The sequence below is a fragment of the Salvelinus fontinalis genome, chromosome 7 (genome assembly GCF_029448725.1).
Source record: "Salvelinus fontinalis isolate EN_2023a chromosome 7, ASM2944872v1, whole genome shotgun sequence".
NCBI lineage: Eukaryota > Metazoa > Chordata > Actinopteri > Salmoniformes > Salmonidae > Salvelinus > Salvelinus fontinalis.
Window position 1 is genome coordinate 59573399 of NC_074671.1, and position 26931 is coordinate 59600329.

At 43.0% G+C, this 26931-nt stretch overlaps 1 protein-coding gene across 1 annotated transcript in view; it reads right to left on the minus strand.

Moving 5' to 3' along the window:
* Positions 1-1560: 1560 nt before the first annotated feature.
* The window catches only part of LOC129859925 (prolactin receptor-like), a 55396-nt gene continuing 30025 nt past the window's right edge, over positions 1561-26931 (minus strand). The window contains exons 3-9 of the mRNA XM_055930171.1: positions 12870-13011; positions 10708-10877; positions 7594-7772; positions 6749-6902; positions 6516-6603; positions 6190-6259; positions 1561-5164 (exon numbers count right to left, since the gene is read on the minus strand). Coding sequence (XP_055786146.1) covers positions 4451-5164; positions 6190-6259; positions 6516-6603; positions 6749-6902; positions 7594-7772; positions 10708-10877; positions 12870-13011 — 1517 coding nt within the window. The 3' untranslated portion in view covers positions 1561-4450. The remainder of the gene's footprint in view (positions 5165-6189; positions 6260-6515; positions 6604-6748; positions 6903-7593; positions 7773-10707; positions 10878-12869; positions 13012-26931) is intronic.

Genomic DNA, 26931 nt, shown 5'->3' on the forward strand with positions numbered 1-26931 from the left:
CTGCATTTTCTGAGGCTGGTAACTCTAAGGAATTTATCCTCTGCAGCAGGTCTTCCATTCCTGTGGCGGTCCTCATGAGAGGCAATTTCCTCATAGCACTTGATGTATTTTGCGACTGCACTTGAAGAAACTTTAAAAGTTCTTGACATTTTCCGTATTGACTGACCTTCATGTCTTAAAGTAATGATAGACTGTCATTTTTCTTTGCTTATTTGAGCTGTTCTTGCCATAATATGGACTTGGTCTTTTACCAAATAGGGCTGTCTTCTGTATACCACCCACCTCTGTATACCATACCACCAACACAACTGATTGTCTCAAATGCTTTAAGAAGGAAAGAAATTTAACAAGGCACACCTGTTAATTGAAATGCATTCCATGTGACTACTTCATGAAGCTGGTTGAGAGAATGCCAAGAGTGTGCAAAGCTGTCATCAAGGCAAAGGGTGGCTACTTTGTAGAATCTCAAATATATTTGGATTTGTTTAACACTTTTTTGGTTACTACGTGATTCCATATGTGTTATTTCATAGTTTTGATGTCTATTATTCTACAATGTAGAAAATAGTAAAGAATAAAGAAAAACCCTTGAATGAGTAGGTGTGTCCAAACTTTTGACTGGTACAGTACACACACACACAAACAAACACACACACACACACACACACACACACACACACACACACACACACACACACACACACACACACACACACACACACACACACACACACACACACACACACACACAGACACACACACACACACACACACACACACACAAATACAAATACACACACAAATACACAAATACACAAATACACAGAGACACACAGACACACATACAGTTTTCTGTCGACAGGTTGGCATTTCACTGACATTTTCATTGGATGACGTGGAATCGCATCTGCCCTTTAAATATTTGAATCCCAGCTGTGATAGATGATGGTTATTTTAGCTTTCAGTGCACTCACTGAAGTGCAACACTCGCTACTAGGGAATTCCTGCCAGAGTCAATGTCACGTTCCTGACCTGTTGTCTGTTATTTTTGTATGTGTTTAGTTGGTCAGGGCGTGAGTTGGGGTGGGCATTCTATGTTTTGTGTTTCTATGTTTAGGCCATTGGTAATTAGCCTTATATGGTTCTCAATCAGAGACAGGTGTTTGTCGTTTCCTCTGATTGGGAACCATATAAAGGTAGGGTGTTCACACTGTTTGTTTGTGGGTGGTTGTCTTCCGTGTCTGTATTGTATGTTCGTACCACACGGGACTGTAGCGTTTTGTTTGTAGTCATTACCTGTTCGTGCGTTCTTCGTGTTATATGTAAGTACTCTATTTCAGGTCTGTCTTCGTTCGTTTTGTTATTTTGTAATTATTCCAAGTGTTTCGTGTTCGTCTTCGTGGTTGAATAAATTCATTATGTTCTCAAAACCCGCTGCATTTTGGTCGGATCCCTACTCCTCCTCTTCGGACGAAGAGGAGGAGAACAAGCGTTACAGTCAATCAGAGGTAGTGGTGTGTCCGTGTGTGAGAGTGTTCAGGAGAATTGACGAGGCTGAAGTGGAGACAGGTCAGCAGTAGGCTTTATTCAATGCATGGGAAAGATCTTGCAGCAGGGGACATAGCTTCCAAAACAAACAACATAACTCACCCACCCCACTGTATCCAGTGTACAGAACAGAAACAATTTGACCTGACTGCTTCTACGTGTCCTATATGGCCTTCACAAATACCGCTGTTGTCTGTGTTATCGTGTGTGTGTGTGTGTCTATCTCATTAGAAAAATATATAATTTCAGTCTACCAGTGTGAGCCCTTCTAAGGACAGGAGAGTTCCACACAGTCAAGTCAAGGCACAAAGTTGAAGCGGCACAGCAGAGTACAACAGTGAACAAGAGTATGACAACACAGAGAAAAGCACTGCACAGGACTACTGATGGTGGAGAAACCACCTGACGTCATAGAGAGAGGAGGGGGGGAGCGAGAACAACCGAGAGACATTAAAAACATCAGTCATTTAAACCTTAAACATGTACCAACACGTAAAACAGACTGACAAAGGTCCATCCACAGGGCCAGTGTAACAGACTAACCAAGGTCCATCCACAGGGCCAGTGTAACAGACTAACCACGGTCCATCCACAGGGCCAGTGTAACAGACTAACCAAGGTCCATCCATAGGGCCAGTGTAACAGACTAACCAAGGTCCATCCGTAGGGCCAGTGTAACAGACTAACCCAGGTCCATCCACAGGGCCAGTGTAACAGACTAACCAAGGTCCATCCACAGGGCCAGTGTAACAGACTAACCCAGGTCCATCCGTAGGGCCAGTGTAACAGACTAACCCAGGTCCATCCGTAGGGCCAGTGTAACAGGGCCAGTGTAATAGGAACACAGTGTTTTAGTACAAAGTATTTAAGCTACTCGTTGCATCATATCGTACTGTGTGTGTTATCGTTATCCAGTGTGATGGCTGTTTACCAAGAAACTTTTTTGTTAAATGGCTAATGAACTGCTTCTGATGTAATTAAACTGTACCCCGACATTTCAAATGCCATGAGACTGGTTTATTTCACAGGTGATGCATATGATGTGTTTCTCCAAGTTTCTTTCAAAAAACAATGCATATATTTAGTGTAAAAATCCTCTGTCGATATTAGACTGCCATCCACACACCTCAAGGTCATCTTCCTAGCAACTGGGAGCGTCTTACTTTTGTCATTAAAAAAGCCTCCATTTTCTAAATAGCATACATGCCCTCCTATTCACCAGGAAAGCTTGTCAAAGAAGATTTTATGAAGAAATCACAAACACATCTACTCAAGTATGTGGGTGTGCTGAAAATGTCTTGTTCCTATACACGTCATTAGACGCTTTAACCATTGTCTGTCCTTGTTGTAATATCGGTCACCTTTAGAAGATGTGTTTTCTCCCTACTCGTCTGGTCGCCTCATTCTCTTTGTAAAAATCAATAAAATGATCACAGTGCTCTTTTCTTTAGCCTACTCTCGTTTCACCCCTGAGAGAGCTGCATGTGTTATGTTCTGGTAAAGTAAGTGCTTTCAAATCCAGCATGTAGTTAATTGTCAGAGCACATGTAGCAGTGCATAGTGAGGGCTGTTCTACAGACTGACAATTATAGATGTTACGAAAAATGATCATCACTTGTTTTGAATACAGTGCAATCTGTAGTTTCATTTCTGACCCAAAATTCAAGAAAAAATATATATTTTTTTGTTTTAGTGTATCCCGAGTTTCTGCATTTTTGTTCCATCACACGGGACTGAGAGTAGATTGCACCTTTACTGGGTTGACTTCCTACTGTATGCTTGGTTGAGTTCCTGAGTATGAAGCATACATTTAAATCTGTGATTTAGTTCATGGATTGAACCCAGACAGTTCACTTTATAAGTGTACTTTACTGTTATCATTATTGTTATTATAACATTGCCTCGTTATATTTCTGGTCAATAGTGCACTTGATATATTAAAGTATTTCCTCTGTAATTCATTCATTCTAATAATTACAATAATTTCTCTCTAAAAATGCATTTATATTTGAAGAAGTGTACTGCTCTCTTGGTCTGGGTGTTCAGATCTTTGGTGTGCTCCACTGTTCTCTAAATGCATGCTAACGTCTGCCAGGGCCTCACAACGGCTATGACTGGTCTCAGTGAGGTACAACTGGTATTCTTGCATTCGTCAAACTTTTCACCTCAATCCAATTAAATGAGTTCACAGAGCACTAAAACCTGACTGTTAACAAATCGAAGCGTCTTTCACAGAGTGGTTGGTCATTAATTCTACATCCAACAACAAGAGAGTTCGCAGGCATTATTTTCTAACAAGATTGGACTGAAGAACAGGTGAGTATAGTAACCTTTCAGTGACTCAGTCCACAAAACAAGAGTTGTAGTTCTACGGAGAATCTATTGTTATTGTTCAAGACACTTTGCAAGTTTATGTTTTTTTAATCTTGTCAGATTTTCTGCGTCAAAAGGAATCCATCTTGTATCCCGACCTCGGCTCTACTCTGAAAGAAAACCTCAGTCAAATGCTGCATCTCTGATTCCCCGCAGAGAGAATGTAGTCAGAACGTTGTCCCTGCCATATCAGCAGTGAACAGAGGTGGCAGCAGTGTCTGTCCAGCAGTGTCACGGTCATTTGGCAGGCAGGGGAGGTGGAGGGGGGGATAGACACAGAGGACTCATGTCCCAGGCCGGTGCACTCACAAAAACACATCATTATGTTAGTATATCAAGTAGGTATATTCAAAGGTCCATCCATGAGTTAACATCCTCATTTTAGCCTGGAGTAATTCCTGTTGCTGTGTGTGTGTGTGTGTGTGTGTGTGTGTGTGTGTGTGTGTGTGTGTGTGTGTGTGTGTGCGTGTGTGTGTGCGTGTGTGTGTGTGTGTGTGTGTGTGTGTGTGTGTGTGTGTGTGCTAACTGGTCACACCCTGTTGCCCTGTGTGCCAGTGTTTCCAGGCAGTAAAGGCACAGCCATTTCACTCTGCTCCACACTCTCTGTCTCCACCACTATCTCTCCCGGAGCACTCCCGTTGGCTACTGCCTTCATCTTCTTAGCCAGGTAGTCATCTAACTGGCTGCTCTTCTCCAGCCCTCCTTCCTCTAGCTCCTCCTCCAGCTGTACGTAGGGGCTGTGTTTCAGGTGGTTGGGCAGGCAGGGCACCAGATGCACTTGTCCGTTGTCACCCAGCACGTTCACGCACGTGTAGAAGTCCTGGGTGGATGATGGGGGCGGGGCCTGCTGGTCCGGAGGCGGGACGGGGGTGGGATCCACCATCATGCTGTAGTCAGTGCCCGGGAAGGCCAGAAGCTCCGGCTGGTCGGGGTTTGCTGTTGGCCATTCCCACGCAGTCTGGAAGGCTTCCACTGGAGCCTGGCAGTAAGGGGCGGGGACTGGGGTGTAAGAGGCAGGGACTGGTGTATAAGGGGCATGGCTGGAGGTGGTCTGGACCAGTAGTTGGCTGTGGATGGCCATATCATAATCCTCCTTCCGGACTGCTAGGACCCCCGGGGGAGCCTGGAGAGATTGGTTGCTGTCCATGCTGACAGGGTCCCAGACCTCCTCCTCGCTGTAGCTTGGGGGCTTATAGCCATGGAAGGAGATGAAATGACGGTTGATCTCATCAAAGCCCCCTTTCTGAGAGAGAAGGAAGGAAGAGAAAAGGAGAAAGGAAGAGGAGGGGTTAGAGAAGATGGGAAGAGGAGGGGATAGAGAAGATGGGAAGAGGAGGGGATAGAGAAGATGGGAAGAGGAGGGGTTAGAGAAGATGGGAAGAGGAGGGGTTAGAGAAGATAGGAAGAGGAGGGGTTAGAGAAGATGGGAAGAGGAGGGGTTAGAGAAGATGGGAAGAGGAGGGGTTAGAGAAGATGAGAAGAGGAGGGGTTAGAGAAGATGGGAAGAGGAGGGGTTAGAGAAGATGGGAAGAGGAGGGGTTAGAGAAGATGGGAAGAGGAGGGGTTAGAGAAGATGGGAAGAGGAGGGGTTAGAGAAGATGGGAAGAGGAGGGGTTAGAGAAGATAGGAAGAGGAGGGGTTAGAGAAGATAGGAAGAGGAGGGGTTAGAGAAGATAGGAAGAGGAGGGGTTAGAGAAGATGGGAAGAGGAGGGGTTAGAGAAGATGGGAAGAGGAGGGGTTAGAGAAGATGGGAAGAGGAGGGGTTAGAGAAGATGGGAAGAGGAGGGGTTAGAGAAGATGGGAAGAGGAGGGGATAGAGAAGATAGGAAGAGGAGGGGTTAGAGAAGATGGGAAGAGGAGGGGTTAGAGAAGATGGGAAGAGGAGGGGATAGAGAAGATAGGAAGAGGAGGGGTTAGAGAAGATGGGAAGAGGAGGGGTTAGAGAAGATGGGAAGAGGAGGGGTTAGAGAAGATGGGAAGAGGAGGGGATAGAGAAGATAGGAAGAGGAGGGGTTAGAGAAGATGGGAAGAGGATGGGTTAGAGAAGATGGGAAGAGGAGGGATTAGAGAAGATGGGAAGAGGAGGGGATAGAGAAGATAGGAAGGGGGGGTAGAGAAGATGGGAAGGGAATTGATGGATAGAAAAAAATACAAAAACAAATGACTCAGTGAAGCTTGAGTGAACAATGAGTTATAAGTCACCAGGTTGGTGTGTGTGTGTGTGTGTGTGTGTGTGTGTGTGTGTGTATGTGTGTGTGTGTATTTACCTTCAGAAGCAGGGGATTGATGCCTCTGATGCGTGGTTTGGGAATTGGAGGCAGAAGGAATGATTTTATCCTACAGAGAAAGACAGGGATCAGAGAGAACCATTAATACACTTTCTACATGTATATTTCATGATATTACAGCCTATGTAGCATGTGTCTGTAATATAGAAGGGTTTATATATCAATACAAGATCACTCCTGCACACATTTATCTCTAAACCTGTCCTTTATGTGATGAATAAAATGCTGTATCTTAATTATTTGAAAGAAATCAAACATGTATTTGATGTTTACATAGTTGTTTACGTGTGTGTGTGCTTCCCTACCTCTTGCCCTGTAGGATAATTCCAAAGCCGATGACTAGTAACAACATGACCCCAACACCGGTCACCAAAAGCAGAGCCAGCAGCTTATCTGTAAGGGACAAAGACAGCACACGCTTAGATCATTCCGTATGCCAACACTGTAATACAGGTCATATAACAGTGCTTCAGATTAGGAGTTGACTGTGGGTAGGTGCAGACAGTAACTGAATCATCAGACAGTTAAGAGTCCCTACCGGGGGTAGATTTGGCTGGGACACAGAGTAGGACAGGGGTGCTCCACTTGCTCCAGAGACCATTGTTGCGGGAACGGCATCTCACCCTGACAATGTATTCTCCTACCGGCAGATCCAGCAGCTCCAGCCAAGGCTCTCTCAGCAAGCCCTTCACCTGCAGACACACAGGGGGCGATAGAGAGCTGTCAGTAGCAGTTACAGTACACATACATCATTTAGCAGATGGTCTTATCCAGAGCGATTTACAGTAGTGAGTGCATACATTTTCATACTGGTCCCCCGTGGGAATCAAACCCACAACCCTGGCGTTGCAAGCGCCTTGGTCTACCATCTAAACCACACGGGATAGAGGTGACAGAAGGTGATAGAGTAGTATGATACTGGTTAAAGTGACAGTTTAAAAAAATCTGATACTGTTGAAATAATATATACTGTTAGTATATACTATATACTGTTAAAAAAAGATCCTTTTCCGTTCAGCCAGACTAAACCATGGAGCCATAGAGCTGTTGCGTTTCTGTTTGTTTCTGTTCCTTCTCTTCTCTCATCTGACAAAGAGGCAGGATCATCAGTCGTAACGTGGGTAACAGACAAACTCAAGGTTTAACTGTGAAATAAGCACATCTTCCTCTTAAAGAATCAATCATGGACATGACATGCCTCCCACGTCACATGCTTAACACCCTCAAATGCTGTTGATAAACACTGCACCTACACCCCTCTGTCTGTCTGTCTGTCTGTCTGTCTGTCTGTCTGTCTGTCTGTCTGTCTGTGTCTCTCTCTCTCTCTCTCTCTATCTCTCTCTCGCTCTCTCTCTCTTGCTCTCTCTCGCTCTCTCTCTGTACCTTCCAGTTGTTGGGCTCGGCGATGCTTCGGTACTGCAGCTCGAAGACCAGGGTGATCCAACCGTACTGGATGTGGGAGGGATTGGGGTAAACCCAGGACACCATGGCGGTGCGGCCCGCTTCCTCCTCCGTCTCATTCAACAGGGAGTAGGTCAAGTTAACCGGAGCCTCTGTCTCCACTGCAGACAGACAGAGAGACAGACAGACAGCGGAGAGAGCATTAGGACATGGACAGAAAGGGAAGAAGTGAAGCCAAGAAAACTGCATGGCGTGGGCTTGTTATGGTTGTATGCTTCACAGGGAGCAAAGAAGTGCTAAAAACGTAAATAGAGAAACAATGGGATGGGAGGAAGGTGAAAGGAAAAGGCCTAGACTGGCAGTCAGGGGGAGGGGTGAATACACAATGAACAGCAAACAGGATGTGGAGGAACAACAGAGGAGACAACAAGCAACATGCTGAGGTAATGGTACATGAATGGGGTTATCTTTTATAATGAACATGGAGAAAGGCCAGTTGGAAGGGGTTTCAGAGTAAGAAGGGGAAGCTGAATAGGTTCTGAATGACACATCTCTATTGTTACCGTGAGAAAAAGCCAAGAGCCTGGAGAGGAACCCTTCTATTTTCCTTCACGTGCGTTACTATTCTCTGTGCATACGGAAGCACAATGTAGACATGAGTGGTGACTGTTTGCAATGCGCATACAGTATTGAACATTCACATGCACATGCACGTGTACACAAACACACACACACAAATCAGGATGCTCTTTCCATCGGCTTTGAGAGTGCACTCACTGATGGAGAAGTAAGGGGGACAGAATGTCTCTGATGGGATCAGATGTGCCCTGCTGGGAGGGGACTAACTCCCATTGGACTGGGTTGAAATGAGGAAGAGCTGACGTCACACAAACAGGGAGAGGAGGCGTGGCTGACGCCAGACACACAGGAAGAGACATCACAAATATCAGACACAACAGTGGGTTAACACAACAGTCATAGGTTGAGCCGAAATAGCACCCTATTCCATATACTATAGTGTACTGAAATAGCACCCTATTCCATATACTATAGTGTACTGAAATAGCACCCTATTCCCCTTAGGTTCTGGTCAAAAGTAGCGCACTATCTAGGGCAACTAGATAGGCAACTAGATTCAGCTGCGGGACGACTTTTGTTGAAGCTAATGGTTGGGCGGCTGGAAAATAATGATAATAAATTGTACACTGCAAATAGACCACAACTATGCCCCAAAAGAGATCGTATTTGAAAATAACAGTAATTTCATACCTTGATTACATTGAGACATCACATATTTCTCTTTTTTTTTTCATTTGTGTGAATACTTGGGAACATATTTCCTAAATTAAACTCAATTTTAGCTGAATTGCTGCTGATTTTACAGTTTACAGTTTTTTGGGGGGGGACAAGTGAAATCACTAGCCAGATGGTTTTTGATCCCGGGAGCAGTGCCGTTCCAGACTGAGTGGAGCCCCCTGGTGGTCTATATCAGGGGTTCCCAAACTTTTCCACTTGGGGCCCCCATTCCAGCATTGGGGAACAGCCTGCCCCCCCCCCCACGCATGTGCCATGTCTATTTCTATGGGCACAAGCACTGTTCATGACACAAACTGTTCACACCTTTCTTGTCGGTGGAGAGAATTTTGCAGGTTTCTGTAATTCTACACATTTTGTCATGGGGTGTAAAGAACATTTAGCAGTTTTAAAGCTAATTTTATTGCAATTCTATTCATTTTGCCACGTCTAATGTGTATTCATGTTATATTTGAGTGACTAGAAACGTACAACAATATCTATGGGCTAAAAAACATATATAAATAAACTTTAGCTGACATGGGCTAGTTGAGCTGGACATTTCTGACAAGTTATAAATAGCTCTCTAAGTTATGTAATGACTAACATGATAAGAGGAACTGATTATGTACTACCCAATTTTGACCCAGTTTGGGAACCACTGGACTATATCACCCTGTTCCTATATCATCCACATCCAGGCAGTGGACTATATCACCCTGTACCTATATCATCCACATCCAGGCAGTGGTCTATATCACCCTGTACCTATATCATCCACATCCAGGCAGTGGTCTATATCACCCTGTACCTATATCATCCACATCCAGGCAGTGGTCTATATCACCCTGTACCAATATCATCCACATCCAGGCAGTGGTCTATATCACCCTGTACCTATATCATCCACATCCAGGCAGTGGTCTATATCACCCTGTACCAATATCATCCACATCCAGGCAGTGGTCTATATCACCCTGTACCTATATCATCCACATCCAGGCAGTGGTCTATATCACCCTGTACCTATATCATCCACATCCAGGTAGTGGTCTATATCACCCTGTACCTATATCATCCACATCCAGGCAGTGGTCTATATCACCCTGTACCTATATCATCCACATCCAGGCAGTGGTCTATATCACCCTGTACCTATATCATCCACATCCAGGCAGTGGTCTATATCACCCTGTACCTATATCATCCACATCCAGGCAGTGGTCTATATCACCCTGTACCTATATCATCCACATCCAGGCAGTGGTCTATATCACCCTGTACCTATATCATCCACATCCAGGCAGTGGTCTATATCACCCTGTACCTATATCATCCACATCCAGGCAGTGGTCTATATCACCCTGTACCTATATCATCCACATCCAGGCAGTGGTCTATATCACCCTGTTCCTATATCATCCACATCCAGGCAGTGGTCTATATCACCCTGTACCTATATCATCCACATCCAGGTAGTGATCTATATCACCCTGTTCCTATATCATCCACATCCAGGCAGTGGTCTATATCACCCTGTACCTATATTAGCCACATCCAGGCAGTGGTCTATATCACCCTGTACCTATATCATCCACATCCAGGTAGTGATCTATATCACCCTGTACCTATATCATCCACATCCAGGCAGTGGTCTATATCACCCTGTCCCTATATCATCCACATCCAGGCAGTGGTCTATATCACCCTGTACCTATATCATCCACATCCAGGTAGTGATCTATATCACCCTGTTCCTATATCATCAGCCGCACCCAGACAGTGATTTATATCTCACTGTACCTATATCAGCCACGTCCAGACAGTGGTCCTTGGAGCTGAACACTCCGTGGGAGGTCCTGGCCATCACGTTCATGCAGTATATGGTCCAGATGGACGTGTGGCCGCTGTCAAAGTGACAACTGTTGGGGCCGCCCGTTACATAGTCTGGACACTCACGCCTCGGCCCCTTTCTGTGACAAACAAGAAAGGAATGATATGGTCAATTCAATTCAACTCAACTCATTTCTTTGGGTCTCTTAGGGTACATTGGTACTACACGATGTGATAGAACGAAAATACCTGCATTTATTGGGGGAAAAAGCCTTGAAATTAAAAATTAATCTTAGAGTATTTCACAGCGTTTTTTAATGAATGCAGGATTTTATCCTCTACCAATCCTGCAACAAGGAGAGTACAAGGTGTGTACTGTGTATATATATATACAGTATATAGTACATGGTGTGTATATATATAGTATATCGTACATGGTGTGTATATATATAGTATATCGTACATGGTGTGTGTATATATACAGTATATAGTACATGGTGTGTGTATATATACAGTATATAGTACATGGTGTGTATATATACAGTATATAGTACATGGTGTGTGTATATATACAGTATATAGTACATGGTGTGTATATATACAGTATATAGTACATGGTGTGTGTATATACAGTATATAGTACATGGTGTGTATATATACAGTATATAGTACATGGTGTGTATATATACAGTATATAGTACATGGTGTGTGTATATACAGTGCCTTTGGAAAGTATTCAGACCCCTTGTCTTTTTCCACATTTTGTTACGTTATTCCTTTTTAGCCTTATTCTAAAATTGATTAAATAAAAAAAATCCCTCAGCAATCTACACACAATACACGATAATCACAAATCGAAAACAGGTTTGTTGAAATTTCTGCACATTCATAAAAAACTAAACAGAAATACCTTATTTACATAAGTATTCAGACCCTTTGCTATGAGACTCGAAATTGAGCTCAGGTGAATCCTGTTTCCATTGATCGTCCTTGAGATGTTTCTACAACTTGATTGGAGTCCACCTGTGGTAAATTCAATTGATTGGACATGATTTGGAAAGGCACACACCTGTCTATATAAGGTTCCACAGTTGACAGTGCATGTCAGAGCAAAAACCATGTTGTCTAAGGAATTGTCTGTAGAGCTTCAAGAGGATTGCGTCGAGGCACAGATCTGGGGAAGGGTACCAAAACATTCATGCAGCAATGAAGGTCCCCAAGAACACAGTGGCCTCCATCGTTCTGAAATGGAAGAAGTATGGAACCACAAAGACTTTTTCTAGAGCTGGCCGCCCAGCCAAACTGAGCAATCGGGGGAGAAGGGCCTTGGTCTGGGAGGTGACCAAGAACCCTATGGTTACTCTGAAAGAGCTCCAGAGTTCCTTCCAGATGGGAGAACCTTCCAGAAGGACAACCATCTCTGCAGCACTACATCAATCAGGCCTTTATGGTAGAGTGGCCAGACGGAAGTCACTCCACAGTAAAAGGCACATGACAGCCTGCTTGGAGTTTGCCAAAAGGCACCTAAAGGACTCTCAGACCATGAGAAACAAGAGTCTCTGGTCTGATGAAAACAAGATTGAACTCTTTGGCCTGAATGCCAAGCATCACGTCTGGAGGAAACCTGGCACCACTCCTACGGTGAAGCATGATGGTGGCAGCATCATGCTGCGGGGATGTTTTTCAGCGGCAGCGACTGGGAGACTAGTCAGGATTGAGGGAAAGATGAACAGAGCAAAGTACAGAGAGATCCTTGATGAAAACCTGCTCCAGAGCACTCAGGACCTCAAACTGGGGCAAAGGTTCACCTTCCAACAAGACAACAACCCTAAGCAAAATGCAGGAGTGGCTTCGGGGACAAGTCTCTGAATGTCCTTTAGAGGCCCAGCCAGATCCCGGACCTGAACCCGATCTAACATCTCTGGAGAGACCTGAAAATAGCTGTGTTTTCCATTTGTCATTATGGGGTATTGTGATGTCATTATGGGGTATTGTGATGTCATTATGGGGTATTGTGTGTAGATTGAGGAGGACATTTTTTTTATTTAATCCATTTTAGAATAAGGCTGTAACTTAAAAAATGTGGATCAAGGGGTTTGAATACGAATGCACTGTACAGTAATTATACGTACTCTAAGGAGTAGGTGAGGCTGTAGGTGATGTTGTCGTCACTCTCGGAGTTGTTGTCAAGGGGATGCCACCAGCAGGTGAAGACCTCCATGTTGGGCGAGCGGCAGTAGTAGATGTGGGGCCGGGTCGTCACGGCAACAGCACCTGGGGGATAAAACAAGAGGTTAATGACTCTAACCGTCTCTATGGATATCTGCATTCACTGTCGCTTTTTTTCGAACATATTTTTCTATGCACTTTTTTGGTGAATACACGCCGGATCAACAATTTATAAACATGAAGAAATACATGCCAAAATCATTCAGCTATCAAAATAATCCATATTATAATATGTCAGCCTCTTAACATTTCACCGGGCCTCTCAGGTGCCTTTGTTGTCAGGGCAACTCAAATCCAGGTTCATGACATTTGGACTAATGCAAAAAACTGTTAATCCAGGTTTATGACATTTGGGCGAACGCTAAAACCTGTTAATCCGTTAACCATTATAGAAGCTCACAAAGGGTGAGGTGAGTTTGTCTGGATGGGGATGCTGGAATAACCCCATGTGATACAAACTAAGGAAGTGTGAACACTAGTGTTTTGTGAAGTTCTTTTCTTCTTATGTCATTGAACTCGAAACAGAGATCTCATATGTTTGAAAACGAACAGTTGTAAAGCATAGCACACACACTGAAGGGGGGGTCTAGTTGCACCAAAAACAAGTTGAAGCTAATATACAGGTTGGTCTTATGACTCTTGTTGAGAGCAACAGCCGGTAGGAAACTGAACTGGACCCCAAATCAAACAGCAGGACCTCGTGAGAAGGATTACATCTACAACAGTGACACTCAGGCTGACTGGAACAAACAGTTACTGTTTAAATCCCTGTATTTCCCTGAAGAAGCACATTATGTAAGTTACAGTGACGTGGACACTTATGAGATAAACATTGTATAGACAGTACGTTTTGGTTTAATGATGAACCCATGATATATTTTATGAGGCTATTAAACCATGACAAGTTTTATGAGGCTAATGAACATGACCGTCTTGAATAATGCTGTTCAATTGACAGTTAATGTTCTATGTATTTCCCATGTCAGGAAATACAGTGTTTTTGAGGCAGTACGGTAGTGACAGACTGACTGTGTCGCACGTACGCACACACACACACACACACACACACACACACACACACACACACACACACACACACACACACACACACACACACACACACACACACACACACACACACACACACACACACACACACACACACACACACACACACACACACACACACACTCCCTGCTGTGGAGGTGCATCCAGATAAATCTGTTGAGAGACTAATAATGAGGTCATAATAATAATGAGAGAGAACAGGCCTTGACCTACCCATTGTCTAATGACTGACTGAGATTACTGGTCCATTGAGAAGTATTACTACATACTGTACTTCTTAATGGACCTGTAATCTCAGTCAGTCAGCAAATTAAACAAAAGCAAAGAACCTTGCCAAAGGATTTTTTCCGAATCACAAATCCTACTAGGAAAAGCAGGACCACTCTGGAAACTGGCCTTATAGACTACATGTGACAGGCCTGTATAACAGTACAGACACTGTGCTGTACTTTAGATAGATATGACATTGGCAGTTTCCTATTCATAGGCGCTTGGCAGTGTTTGAGGCACACATACAGCGCATTCGGAAAGTATTCAGACCCCTTCCCTTTTTCCACATTTTGTTACGGTACAGCCTCATTCTAAAATTAAATAAATAAATAAAAATCCTCATCAATCTACACACAATACCCCATAACTACAAACCGAAAACAGATTTTTAGAATTTTTTCTAATTTATTAAAAAATAAAAACTGAAATATCTTATTTACATAAGTATGAATTTGAGGCACATAATGAGTTATTCATGACCACAACGAACAACGGTATGTCAACCAGAGGGTCAATATACCAAGTCAACATACATACTGGTATGTCAACCAGAGGGTCAATATACCAAGTCAACATACATACTGGTATGTCAACCAGAGGGTCAATATACCAAGTCAACATACATACTGGTATGTCAACCAGAGGGTCAATATACCAAGTCAACATACATACTGGTATGTCAACCAGAGGGTCAATATACCAAGTCAACATACATACTGGTATGTCAACCAGAGGGTCAATATACCAAGTCAACATACATACTGGTATGTCAACCAGAGGGTCAATATACCAAGTCAACATACATACTGGTATGTCAACCAGAGGGTCAATATACCAAGTCAACATACATACTGGTATGTCAACCAGAGGGTCAATATACCAAGTCAACATACATACTGGTATGTCAACCAGAGGGTCAATATACCAAGTCAACATACATACTGGTATGTCAACCAGAGGGTCAATATACCAAGTCAACATACATACTGGTATGTCAACCAGAGGGTCAATATACCAAGTCAACATACATACTGGTATGTCAACCAGAGGGTCAATATACCAAGTCAACATACATACTGGTATGTCAACCAGAGGGTCAATATACCAAGTCAACATACATACTGGTATGTCAACCAGAGGGTCAATATACCAAGTCAACATACATACTGGTATGTCAACCAGAGGGTCAATATACCAAGTCAACATACATACTGGTATGTCAACCAGAGGGTCAATATACCAAGTCAACATACATACTGGTATGTCAACCAGAGGGTCAATATACCAAGTCAACATACATACTGGTATGTCAACCTGAGGGTCAATATACCAAGTCAACATACATACTGGTATGTCAACCAGAGGGTCAATATACCAAGTCAACATACATACTGGTATGTCAACCAGAGGGTCAATATACCAAGTCAACATACATACTGGTATGTCAACCAGAGGGTCAATATACCAAGTCAACATACATACTGGTATGTCAACCAGAGGGTCAATATACCAAGTCAACATACATACTGGTATGTCAACCAGAGGGTCAATATACCAAGTCAACATACATACTGGTATGTCAACCAGAGGGTCAATATACCAAGTCAACATACATACTGGTATGTCAACCAGAGGGTCAATATACCAAGTCAACATACATACTGGTATGTCAACCAGAGGGTCAATATACCAAGTCAACATACATACTGGTATGTCAACCAGAGGGTCAATATACCAAGTCAACATACATACTGGTATGTCAACCAGAGGGTCAATATACCAAGTCAACATACATACTGGTATGTCAACCAGAGGGTCAATATACCAAGTCAACATACATACTGGTATGTCAACCAGAGGGTCAATATACCAAGTCAACATACATACTGGTATGTCAACCAGAGGGTCAATATACCAAGTCAACATACATACTGGTATGTCAACCAGAGGGTCAATATACCAAGTCAACATACATACTGGTATGTCAACCAGAGGGTCAATATACTGGTGGGAGGAGCGATAGGAGGACGGTCTCATTGATGACGTGGATGTCAGGTTGGATTAAATACAGAAGACACATTTCAGTTGAATGCATTCAGTTGTACAACTGACTAGGTATCCCTCTTTCCCGTTCCTTTCATTGTAATGGAATACATGGAACTTTGACTCTATTACAACGAGCCCATCCTCCTATAGCTCCTCCCACCATCCTCCTAGGATGTCAAAATACAGTAGCGCTATATGCCAGTGTTTGTGGGTGGGGTCTCATTGTCTGAGCGAGATTAGCTGTCTGTAGGTGACGTGTGTGTGGACGTGTGTGTGCATGTGGGTGTGTGTGTGCATGTGGGTGTGTGCAACTAACACTGTTACTGTAGTGAATAGCCATTACCCTCTGGCTAATCCCAGCTGCAGATAGCAGTAAACAGGAAGTAGAGGAAACTAGATTTAGAAAAAGGACGACAATGCCTCTGAAGATGTTCCTCTTCTCTACGTCTTCTGCCATTCATGTGATCTGGATTTTCTCCCTTCCTTCCCTCCTGGGCAATGCAGTAATCACCTTACTGTGGCATGTATTTCCCATTCCAGTCTCAACTATACCCTGTCTGGGTTGGTTCAATACCATGGTTCTCCCTCCAGCACTAACCTACCCTACACACAGTCCTACGTCAACTCAGCTGTCAGTACCACTAAAGCAGACAGCAACAACTCCCTTCTGTGGTTTGATGGTTCAGCTAGTTCAGTACCGGGGCTGTGAGAGCTTACCTCCTCAACTAGCTGAGAGCTCCACTACATATTAAGACTATGAACAACCAGCTGAGAGCTCCAATACATATTAGACAATGAACAACCACCTGAGAGCTCCAATACATATTAGACTATGAACAACCAGCTGAGAGCTCCAATACATATTAGACTATGAACAACCAGCTGGGGGCTTACCTCCACTACATATTAGACTATGAACAACCAGCTGAGAGCTCCACTACATATTAGACTATGAACAAACAGCTGGGGGCTTACCTCCACTACATATTAAGACTATGAACAACCAGCTGAGAGCTCCACTACATATTAGACTATGAACAACCAGCTGAGAGCTCCACTACATATTAGACTATGAACAACCAGCTGAGGGCTTACCTGCACTACATATTAAGACTATGAACAACCAGCTGAGAGCTCCACTACATATTAGACTATGAACAACCAGCTGAGGGCTTACCTCCACTACATATTAGACTATGAACAACCAGCTGAGGGCTTACCTGTACTACATATTAAGACTATGAACAACCAGCTGAGAGCTCCACTACATATTAAGACTATGAACAACCAGCTGAGGGCTTACCTCCACTACATATTAGACTATGAACAACCAGCTGAGAGCTCCACTACATATTAGACTATGAACAACCAGCTGAGGGCTTACGTCCACTACATATTAAGACTATGAACAACCAGCTGAGAGCTCCACTACATATTAGACTATGAACAACCAGCTGAGGGCTTACCTCCACTACATATTAGACTATGAACAACCAGCTGAGAGCTCCACTACATATTAGACTATGAACAACCAGCTGAGGGCTTACGTCCACTACATATTAAGACTATGAACAACCAGCTGAGAGCTCCACTACATATTAGACTATGAACAAACAGCTGAGGGCTTACCTCCACTACATATTAAGACTATAAACAACCATCTGAGAGCTCCACTACATATTAAGACTATGAACAACCAGCTGAGGGCTTACCTCCACTACATATTAAGACTATGAACAACCATCTGAGAGCTCCACTACATATTAAGACTATGAACAACCAGCTGAGAGCTCCACTACATATTAGACTATGAACAACCATCTGAGAGCTCCACTACATATTAGACTATGAATAACTAGCTGAGGGCTTTCCTCCACTACATATTAGACTATGAACAACCATCTGAGAGCTCCACTACATATTAAGACTATGAACAACCAGCTGAGAGCTCCACTACATATTAGACTATGAACAACCATCTGAGAGCTCCACTACATATTAGACTATGAATAACTAGCTGAGGGCTTTCCTCCACTACATATTAGACTATGAACAACCATCTGAGAGCTCCACTACATATTAAGACTATGAACAACCAGCTGAGAGCTCCACTACATATTAGACTATGAACAACCATCTGAGAGCTCCACTACATATTAGACTATGAATAACTAGCTGAGGGCTTACCTCCACTACATATTAGACTACGAACAACCATCTGAGAGCTCCACTACATATTAGACTATGAACAACCAGCTGAGAGCTCCACTACATATTAAGACTATGAACAACCAGCTGAGAGCTCCACCACATATTAGACTATGAACAACCAGCTGAGGGCTTACCTCCACTACATATTAAGACTATGAACAACTAGCTGAGGGCTTACCTCCACTACATATTAAGACTATGAACAACTAGCTGAGAGCTCCACTACATATTAGACTATGAACAACCAGCTGAGGGCTTACCTCCACTACATATTAAGACTATGAACAACCAGCTGAGGGCTTACCTCCACTACATATTAGACTATGAACAACCATCTGAGAGCTCCAGTACATATTAGACTATGAACAACCAGCTGAGAGCTCCACTAAATATTAGACTATGAAACACCAGCTGAGAGCTTACCTCCACTACATATTAGACTATGAACAACCAGCTGAGAGCTCCACTACATATTAAGACTATGAACAACCAGCTGAGAGCTCCACCACATATTAGACTATGAACAACCAGCTGAGGGCTTACCTCCACTACATATTAAGACTATGAACAACCAGCTGAGAGCTCCACTACATATTAGACTATGAACAACCAGCTGAGGGCTTACCTCCACTACATATTAAGACTATGAACAACTAGCTGAGGGCTTACTTCCACTACATATTAGACTATGAACAACCAGCTGAGGCCTTACCTCCACTACATATTAGACTATGAACAACCAGCTGAGAGCTCCACTACATATTAGACTATGAACAACCAGCTGAGGGCTTACCTCCACTACATATTAAGACTATGAACAACCAGCTGAGAGCTCCACTACATATTAGACTATGAACAACCAGCTGAGGGCTCCACTACATATTAAGACTATGAACAACCAGCTGAGAGCTTACCTCCACTACATATTAGACTATGAACAACCAGCTGAGAGCTCCACTACATTTTAGACTATGAACAACCAGCCGAGGGCTCCACTACATTTTAGACTATGAACAACCAGCTGAGAGCTTACCTCCACTACATATTAGACTATGAACAACCAGCTGAGGGCTCCACTACATATTAGACTATGAACAACCAGCTGAGGGCTCCACTACATATTAGACTATGAACAACCAGCTGAGAGCTCCACTACATATTAGACTATGAACAACCAGCTGAGGGCTCCACTACATATTAGACTATGAACAACCAGCTGAGGGCTTACCTCCACTACATATTAAGACTATGAACAACCAGCTGAGGGCTTACCTCCACTACATATTAAGACTATGAACAACTAGCTGAGGGCTTACTTCCACTACATATTAGACTATGAACAACCAGCTGAGGGCTTACCTCCACTACATATTAGACTATGAACAACCAGCTGAGAGCTCCACTACATATTAGACTATCAACAACCAGCTGAGGGCTTACCTCCACTACATATTAAGACTATGAACAACCAGCTGAGAGCTCCACTACATATTAGACTATGAACAACCAGCCGAGGGCTCCACTACATATTAAGACTATGAACAACCAGCTGAGAGCTTACCTCCACTACATATTAGACTATGAACAACCAGCTGAGAGCTCCACTACATTTTAGACTATGAACAACCAGCTGAGGACTTACCTCCACTACATATTAGACTATGAACAACCATCTGAGAGCTCCACTACATATTAAGACTATGAACAACCAGCTGAGAGCTCCACTACATATTAAACTATGAACAACCATCTGAGAGCTCCACTACATATTAGACTATGAATAACTAGCTGAGGGCTTTCCTCCACTACATATTAGACTATGAACAACCATCTGAGAGCTCCACTACATATTAAGACTATGAACAACCAGCTGAGAGCTCCACTACATATTAGACTATGAACAACCATCTGAGAGCTCCACTACATATTAGACTATGAATAACTAGCTGAGGGCTTACCTCCACTACATATTAGACTACGAACAACCATCTGAGAGCTCCACTACATATTAGACTATGAACAACCAGCTGAGGGCTTACCTCCACTACATATTAAGACTATGAACAACTAGCTGAGGGCTTACCTCCACTACATATTAAGACTATGAACAACTAGCTGAGAGCTCCACTACATATTAGACTATGAACAACCATCTGAGAGCTCCACTACATATTAGACTATGAACAACCAGCTGAGAGCTCCACTACATTAGACTATGAACAACCAGCTGAGAGCTTACCCCCACTACATATTAGACTATGAACAACCAGCTGAGAGCTCCACTACATATTAGGCTATGAACAACCAGCTGAGAGCTCCACTACATATTAGACTATGAACAACCAGCTGAGAGCTTACCTCCACTACATATTAGACTATGAACAACCAGCTGAGAGCTCCACTACATATTAAGACTATGAACAACCAGCTGAGAGCTCCACCACATATTAGACTATGAACAACCAGCTGAGGGCTTACCTCCACTACATATTAAGACTATGAACAACCAGCTGAGGGCTTACCTCCACTACATATTAGACTATGAACAACCAGCTGAGGGCTTACCTCCACTACATATTAGACTATGAACAACCAGCTGAGAGCTCCACTACATATTAGACTATGAACAACCAGCTGAGGGCTCCACTACATATTAGACTATGAACAACCAGCTGAGGGCTTACCTCCACTACATATTAAGACTATGAACAACCAGCTGAGGGCTTACCTCCACTACATATTAAGACTATGAACAACTAGCTGAGGGCTTACTTCCACTACATATTAGACTATGAACAACCAGCTGAGGGCTTACCTCCACTACATATTAGACTATGAACAACCAGCTGAGAGCTCCACTACATATTAGACTATGAACAACCAGCTGAGGGCTTACCTCCACTACATATTAAGACTATGAACAACCAGCTGAGAGCTCCACTACATATTAGACTATGAACAACCAGCTGAGGGCTCCACTACATATTAAGACTATGAACAACCAGCTGAGAGCTTACCTCCACTACATATTAGACTATGAACAACCAGCTGAGAGCTCCACTACATTTTAGACTATGAACAACCAGCTGAGGGCTCCACTACATTTTAGACTATGAACAACCAGCTGAGAGCTTACCTCCACTACATATTAGACTATGAACAACCAGCTGAGAGCTCCACTACATTTTAGACTATGAACAACCAGCTGAGGGCTCCACTACATATTAGACTATGAACAACCAGCTGAGGGCTTACCTCCACTACATATTAGACTATGAACAACCATCTGAGAGCTCCACTACATATTAGACTATGAACAACCAGCTGAGAGCTCCACTACATATTAGACTATGAACAACCAGCTGAGGGCTTACCTCCACTACATATTAGACTATGAACAACTAGCTGAGGGCTTACCTCCACTACATATTAAGACTATGAACAACTAGCTGAGGGCTTACCTCCACTACATATTAGACTATGAACAACCAGCTGAGGGCTTACCTCCACTACACATTAAGACTATGAACAACTAGCTGAGGGCTTACCTCCACTACATATTAGACTATGAACAACCAGCTGAGAGCTCCACTACATTTTAGACTATGAACAACCAGCTGAGGGCTCCACTACATTTTAGACTATGAACAACCAGCTGAGAGCTTACCTCCACTACATATTAGACTATGAACAACCAGCTGAGGGCTCCACTACATATTAAGACTATGAACAACCAGCTGAGAGCTTACCTCCACTACATATTAGACTATGAACAACCAGCTGAGAGCTCCACTACATTTTAGACTATGAACAACCAGCTGAGGGCTCCACTACATTTTAGACTATGAACAACCAGCTGAGAGCTTACCTCCACTACATATTAGACTATGAACAACCAGCTGAGAGCTCCACTACATTTTAGACTATGAACAACCAGCTGAGGGCTCCACTACATATTAGACTATGAACAACCAGCTGAGGGCTTACCTCCACTACATATTAGACTATGAACAACCATCTGAGAGCTCCACTACATATTAGACTATGAACAACCAGCTGAGAGCTCCACTACATATTAGACTATGAACAACCAGCTGAGGGCTTACCTCCACTACATATTAGACTATGAACAACTAGCTGAGGGCTTACCTCCACTACATATTAAGACTATGAACAACTAGCTGAGGGCTTACCTCCACTACATATTAGACTATGAACAACCAGCTGAGGGCTTACCTCCACTACACATTAAGACTATGAACAACTAGCTGAGGGCTTACCTCCACTACATATTAGACTATGAACAACCAGCTGAGGGCTTACCTTCACTACATATTAGACTATGAACAACCAGCTGAGAGCTCCACTACATATTAGACTATGAACAATCAGCTGAGGGCTTACCTCCACTACATATTAGACTATGAACAACCAGCTGAGGGCTTACCTCCACTACATATTAGACTATGAACAACCAGCTGAGGGCTTACCTCCACTACATATTAGACTATGAACAACCAGCTGAGGGCTTACTTCCACTACATATTAGACTATGAACAACCAGCTGAGGGCTCCACTACATATTAGACTATGAATAACTAGCTGAGGGCTTACCTCCACTACATATTAAGACTATGAACAACCAGCTGAGAGCTCCACTACATATTAGACTATGAACAACCAGCTGAGAGCTTACCTCCTCTACATATTAGACTATGAACAACCAGCTGAGAGCTTACCTCCGCTACATTTTAGACTATGAACAACTAGCTGAGAGCTTACCTCCGCTACATATTAGACTATGAACAACTAGCTGAGAGTTTACCTACGATACATTTTAGACTATGAACAACTAGCTGAGAGTTTACCTCTGTTACATATTAGACTATGAACAACCAGCTGAGAGCTTACCTCCTCTACATATTGGACTATGAACAACCAGCTGAGAGCTTACCTCCTCTACATTTAGACTATGAACAACCAGCTGAGAGCTTACCTCCTCCACATATTAGACTATGAACAACCAGCTGAGAGCTTACCTCCGCTACATATTAGACTATGAACAACCAGCTGAGAGCTTACCTCCGCTACGTATTGGACTATGAACAACCAGCTGAGAGCTTACCTCCGCTACATATTAGACTATGAACGACTAGTTTACTGTACCTCCACTGTATTAGTGCTATGACTGTGGTCATAGAGGGGCTGTGCAGTGAGAGCTTACCTCCACTGCATTAGCACTATTAGGTGCCGTAGTCATAACACTAGTTAGAGACGGTCAGTGCTTAATTGAGCTGGATACAGAATACCTTAGACAAATTAGACTGGTCCAGTCAGAGTAAGGTCATTGGTCATGTGACCTGTTTACCAGATAAGCATCACTGACTTCAGTAGTAGTGTTGCAACATATACTGTAGGCAACCCATCATAATACTTACTGTAACTACACCATATACTGTAGGCAACCCATCATAATACTTACTGTAACTACAACATATACATAATTTATACATACATTACATACATACATACATACATACAGTACCAGTCAAAAGTTTGGACACACCTACTCATTCAAGGGTTTTTCTTTATTTTTACTATTTTCTACATTGTAGAATAATAGTGAAGACATCAAAACTATGAAATAACACATATGGAATCATGTAATAACCAAAAAAGTGTTAAACAAATCAAAATATATTTTAGATTCTTCAAAGTAGCCACCTTTTGCCTTGATGACAGCTTTGCACACTCTTGGCGTTCTCTCAACCAGCTTCTTGAGGAATGCTTTTCCAAAAGTCTTGAAGGAGTTCCTGTCACAATTCCGATGGTTGAAATGAAGGAGTCAGGTGCAGAGAGCAGGGTAATCTCAATCAAGTGGATTTATTATTTCACCCAGAAATAATCTCATAAACGGCGACGCCACACAAACAACGTGCGCGTCAAAATACTGTCCAACATAAATAGGACTGAAATCCACTATAAGAAACACCACCAACACAAACAGAAAAACAAGCCCGCACAAAAGTCAGCGGGCCAACTGGGTTTAAATAACCCCCTACCCTAAACACAAAACAGGTGATACAAATTAGACAAACTCAAAAGAAAACAGAAAAGGGGATCGGTGGCAGCTAGTAGACCGGAGACGACGACCGCCGAGCGCCGCCCGAACGGGAAGAGGCACCATCCTCGGCGGGATTCGTAACAGTTCCCATATACGCTGAGCACTTGTTGGCTCCTTTAACTTCACTCTGTGGTCCAACTCATCCCAAACCATCTCAATTGGGTTGAGGTCCGGTGATTGTGGAGCCCAGGTCATCTGATGCAGCACTCCATCACTCTCCTTCTTGCTCAAATGGGTCCTTACACAACCTGGAGGTGTGTTTTGGGTCATTGTCCTGTTGAAAAACACTAAGCGCAAATCAGATGGGATGGTGTATCATGGCCGAATGCTGTTGTAGCCATGCTGGTTAAGTGTGCCTTGAATTCTAAATAAATCTCTGACCGTGTCAAAAGCAAAGCACCCTCACACCATCACACCTCCTCCTCCATGCTTCATGGTGGGAACTACACACGCAGAGATCATCCGTTCATCTACTTTGCGTCTCACAAAGATACAGCGGTTGGAACCAAAAATCTCAAATTTGGACCAAAGGACAGATTTCCACCGGTCTAATGTCCATTGCTCGTGTTTCTTGGCCCAAGCAAGTCTCTTCTTATTATTGGTGTCCTTTAGTAGTGGTTTCTTTGCAGCAATTCGACCATGAACAGTTGATATTGAGATGTGTCTGTTACTTGAACTCTGCAATCTGAGGTGCTGTTAACTCTAATGAACTTATCCTCTGCAGCAGAGGTAACTCTGAGTCTTCCTTTCCTGTGGCGGTCTTCATGAGAACCAGTTTCATCAAAGCGGTTTTTGCAACTGCTCTTGGGGAGGGAGGTAGCCTAGTGGTTAGAGCGTTGGGCCAGTAACCAAAAGGTTGCTAGATCAAATTCCCGAGCTAAAGGGTAAAAATCTCTTGTTCTGCCCCTGAACAAGGCAATTAACCCACTGCTAGGCTGTCATTGTAAATAAGAATTTGTTCTTAACTGACTTGCCTAGTTAAATAAAGGTTTAAAAAAGGGAACTTTACAGTTCTTGAAACTTTCCACATTGACTGACCTTCATTTCTTCTTTGATTATTTGAGCTGTTCTTGCCATAATATGGACTTGGTCATGGACCAAATAGGGCTTTCTTCTGTATACCACCCCTACCTTGTCACAACACAACTGATTGGCTCAAACGCATTAAGAAGGAAAGAAATTCCACTCCTTCAAGACTGTTGGAAAAGCCTTGCTCATGAAGCTGGTTGAGAGAATGCCAAGAGTGTGCAAAGCTGTCATTGAGGCAAAGGGTGGCTACTTTGAAGAATCTAAAATATATATATTTGTTTAACACTTTTTTGGTTACTACATGATTCCATGTGTTATTTCATAGTTAGGATGTCTTCACTATTATTCTACAATGTAGGAAATAGTAAAAATAAAGAAAAGCCCTTGAATGAGTAGGTGTGTCTGTAACGGCAGCCTTCCCTCTCTTCACGAGAAGAGAGGTTGAAACAGGGATCGGACCAACACTCAGCGTAGCCAGTGCTCAACATGTTTAATAAAACGATAAACAGTGAACACTTAACACGATACAAAATAACAAATGTGGCAAACCGATACAGCCCTATCTGGTGCAGAGAAAACACAAAGACAGGAAACAACCACCCACAAACCCCAACACAAAACAAGCCACCTATATATGATTCCCAATCAGAGACAACACAAAACACCTGCCTCTGATTGAGAACCATATTAGGCCAAACATAGAAACAGACAAACTAGACACACAACATAGAATGCCCACCCAGCTCACGTCCTGACCAACACTAAAACAAGCAAAACACACAAGAACTATGGTCAGAACGTGACAGTGTCCAAACTTTTGACTGCTACTGTACATACATACATACATACATACATACATACATACATACATACATACATACATACATGCATACATACATATATATAAAGTAAGTCTTAAGATTGGATAAAACATTATGCAGTCAAGAAACCAAAGTGCAACAACAACACCAGCATTTTTAGCACCGGCGAATTGAATATCAATTGAATATTCATCTTACTAAATGAAGCACAATGAAAATGTCACTCATTTGTTCCCCTCTGTCCTTGATCAAGCTTCTGTTCTGTCAAAAGGGAATGTATTGTACTGTACTGTACTGGCCACATTGTCCATGATGAGTCTCCCACTGTGAGTTCTGAAGAGCTGCAGGGTACACAGACCAAACAGTGTAGGACGTAGTAGAATAGACAGCCTTCAT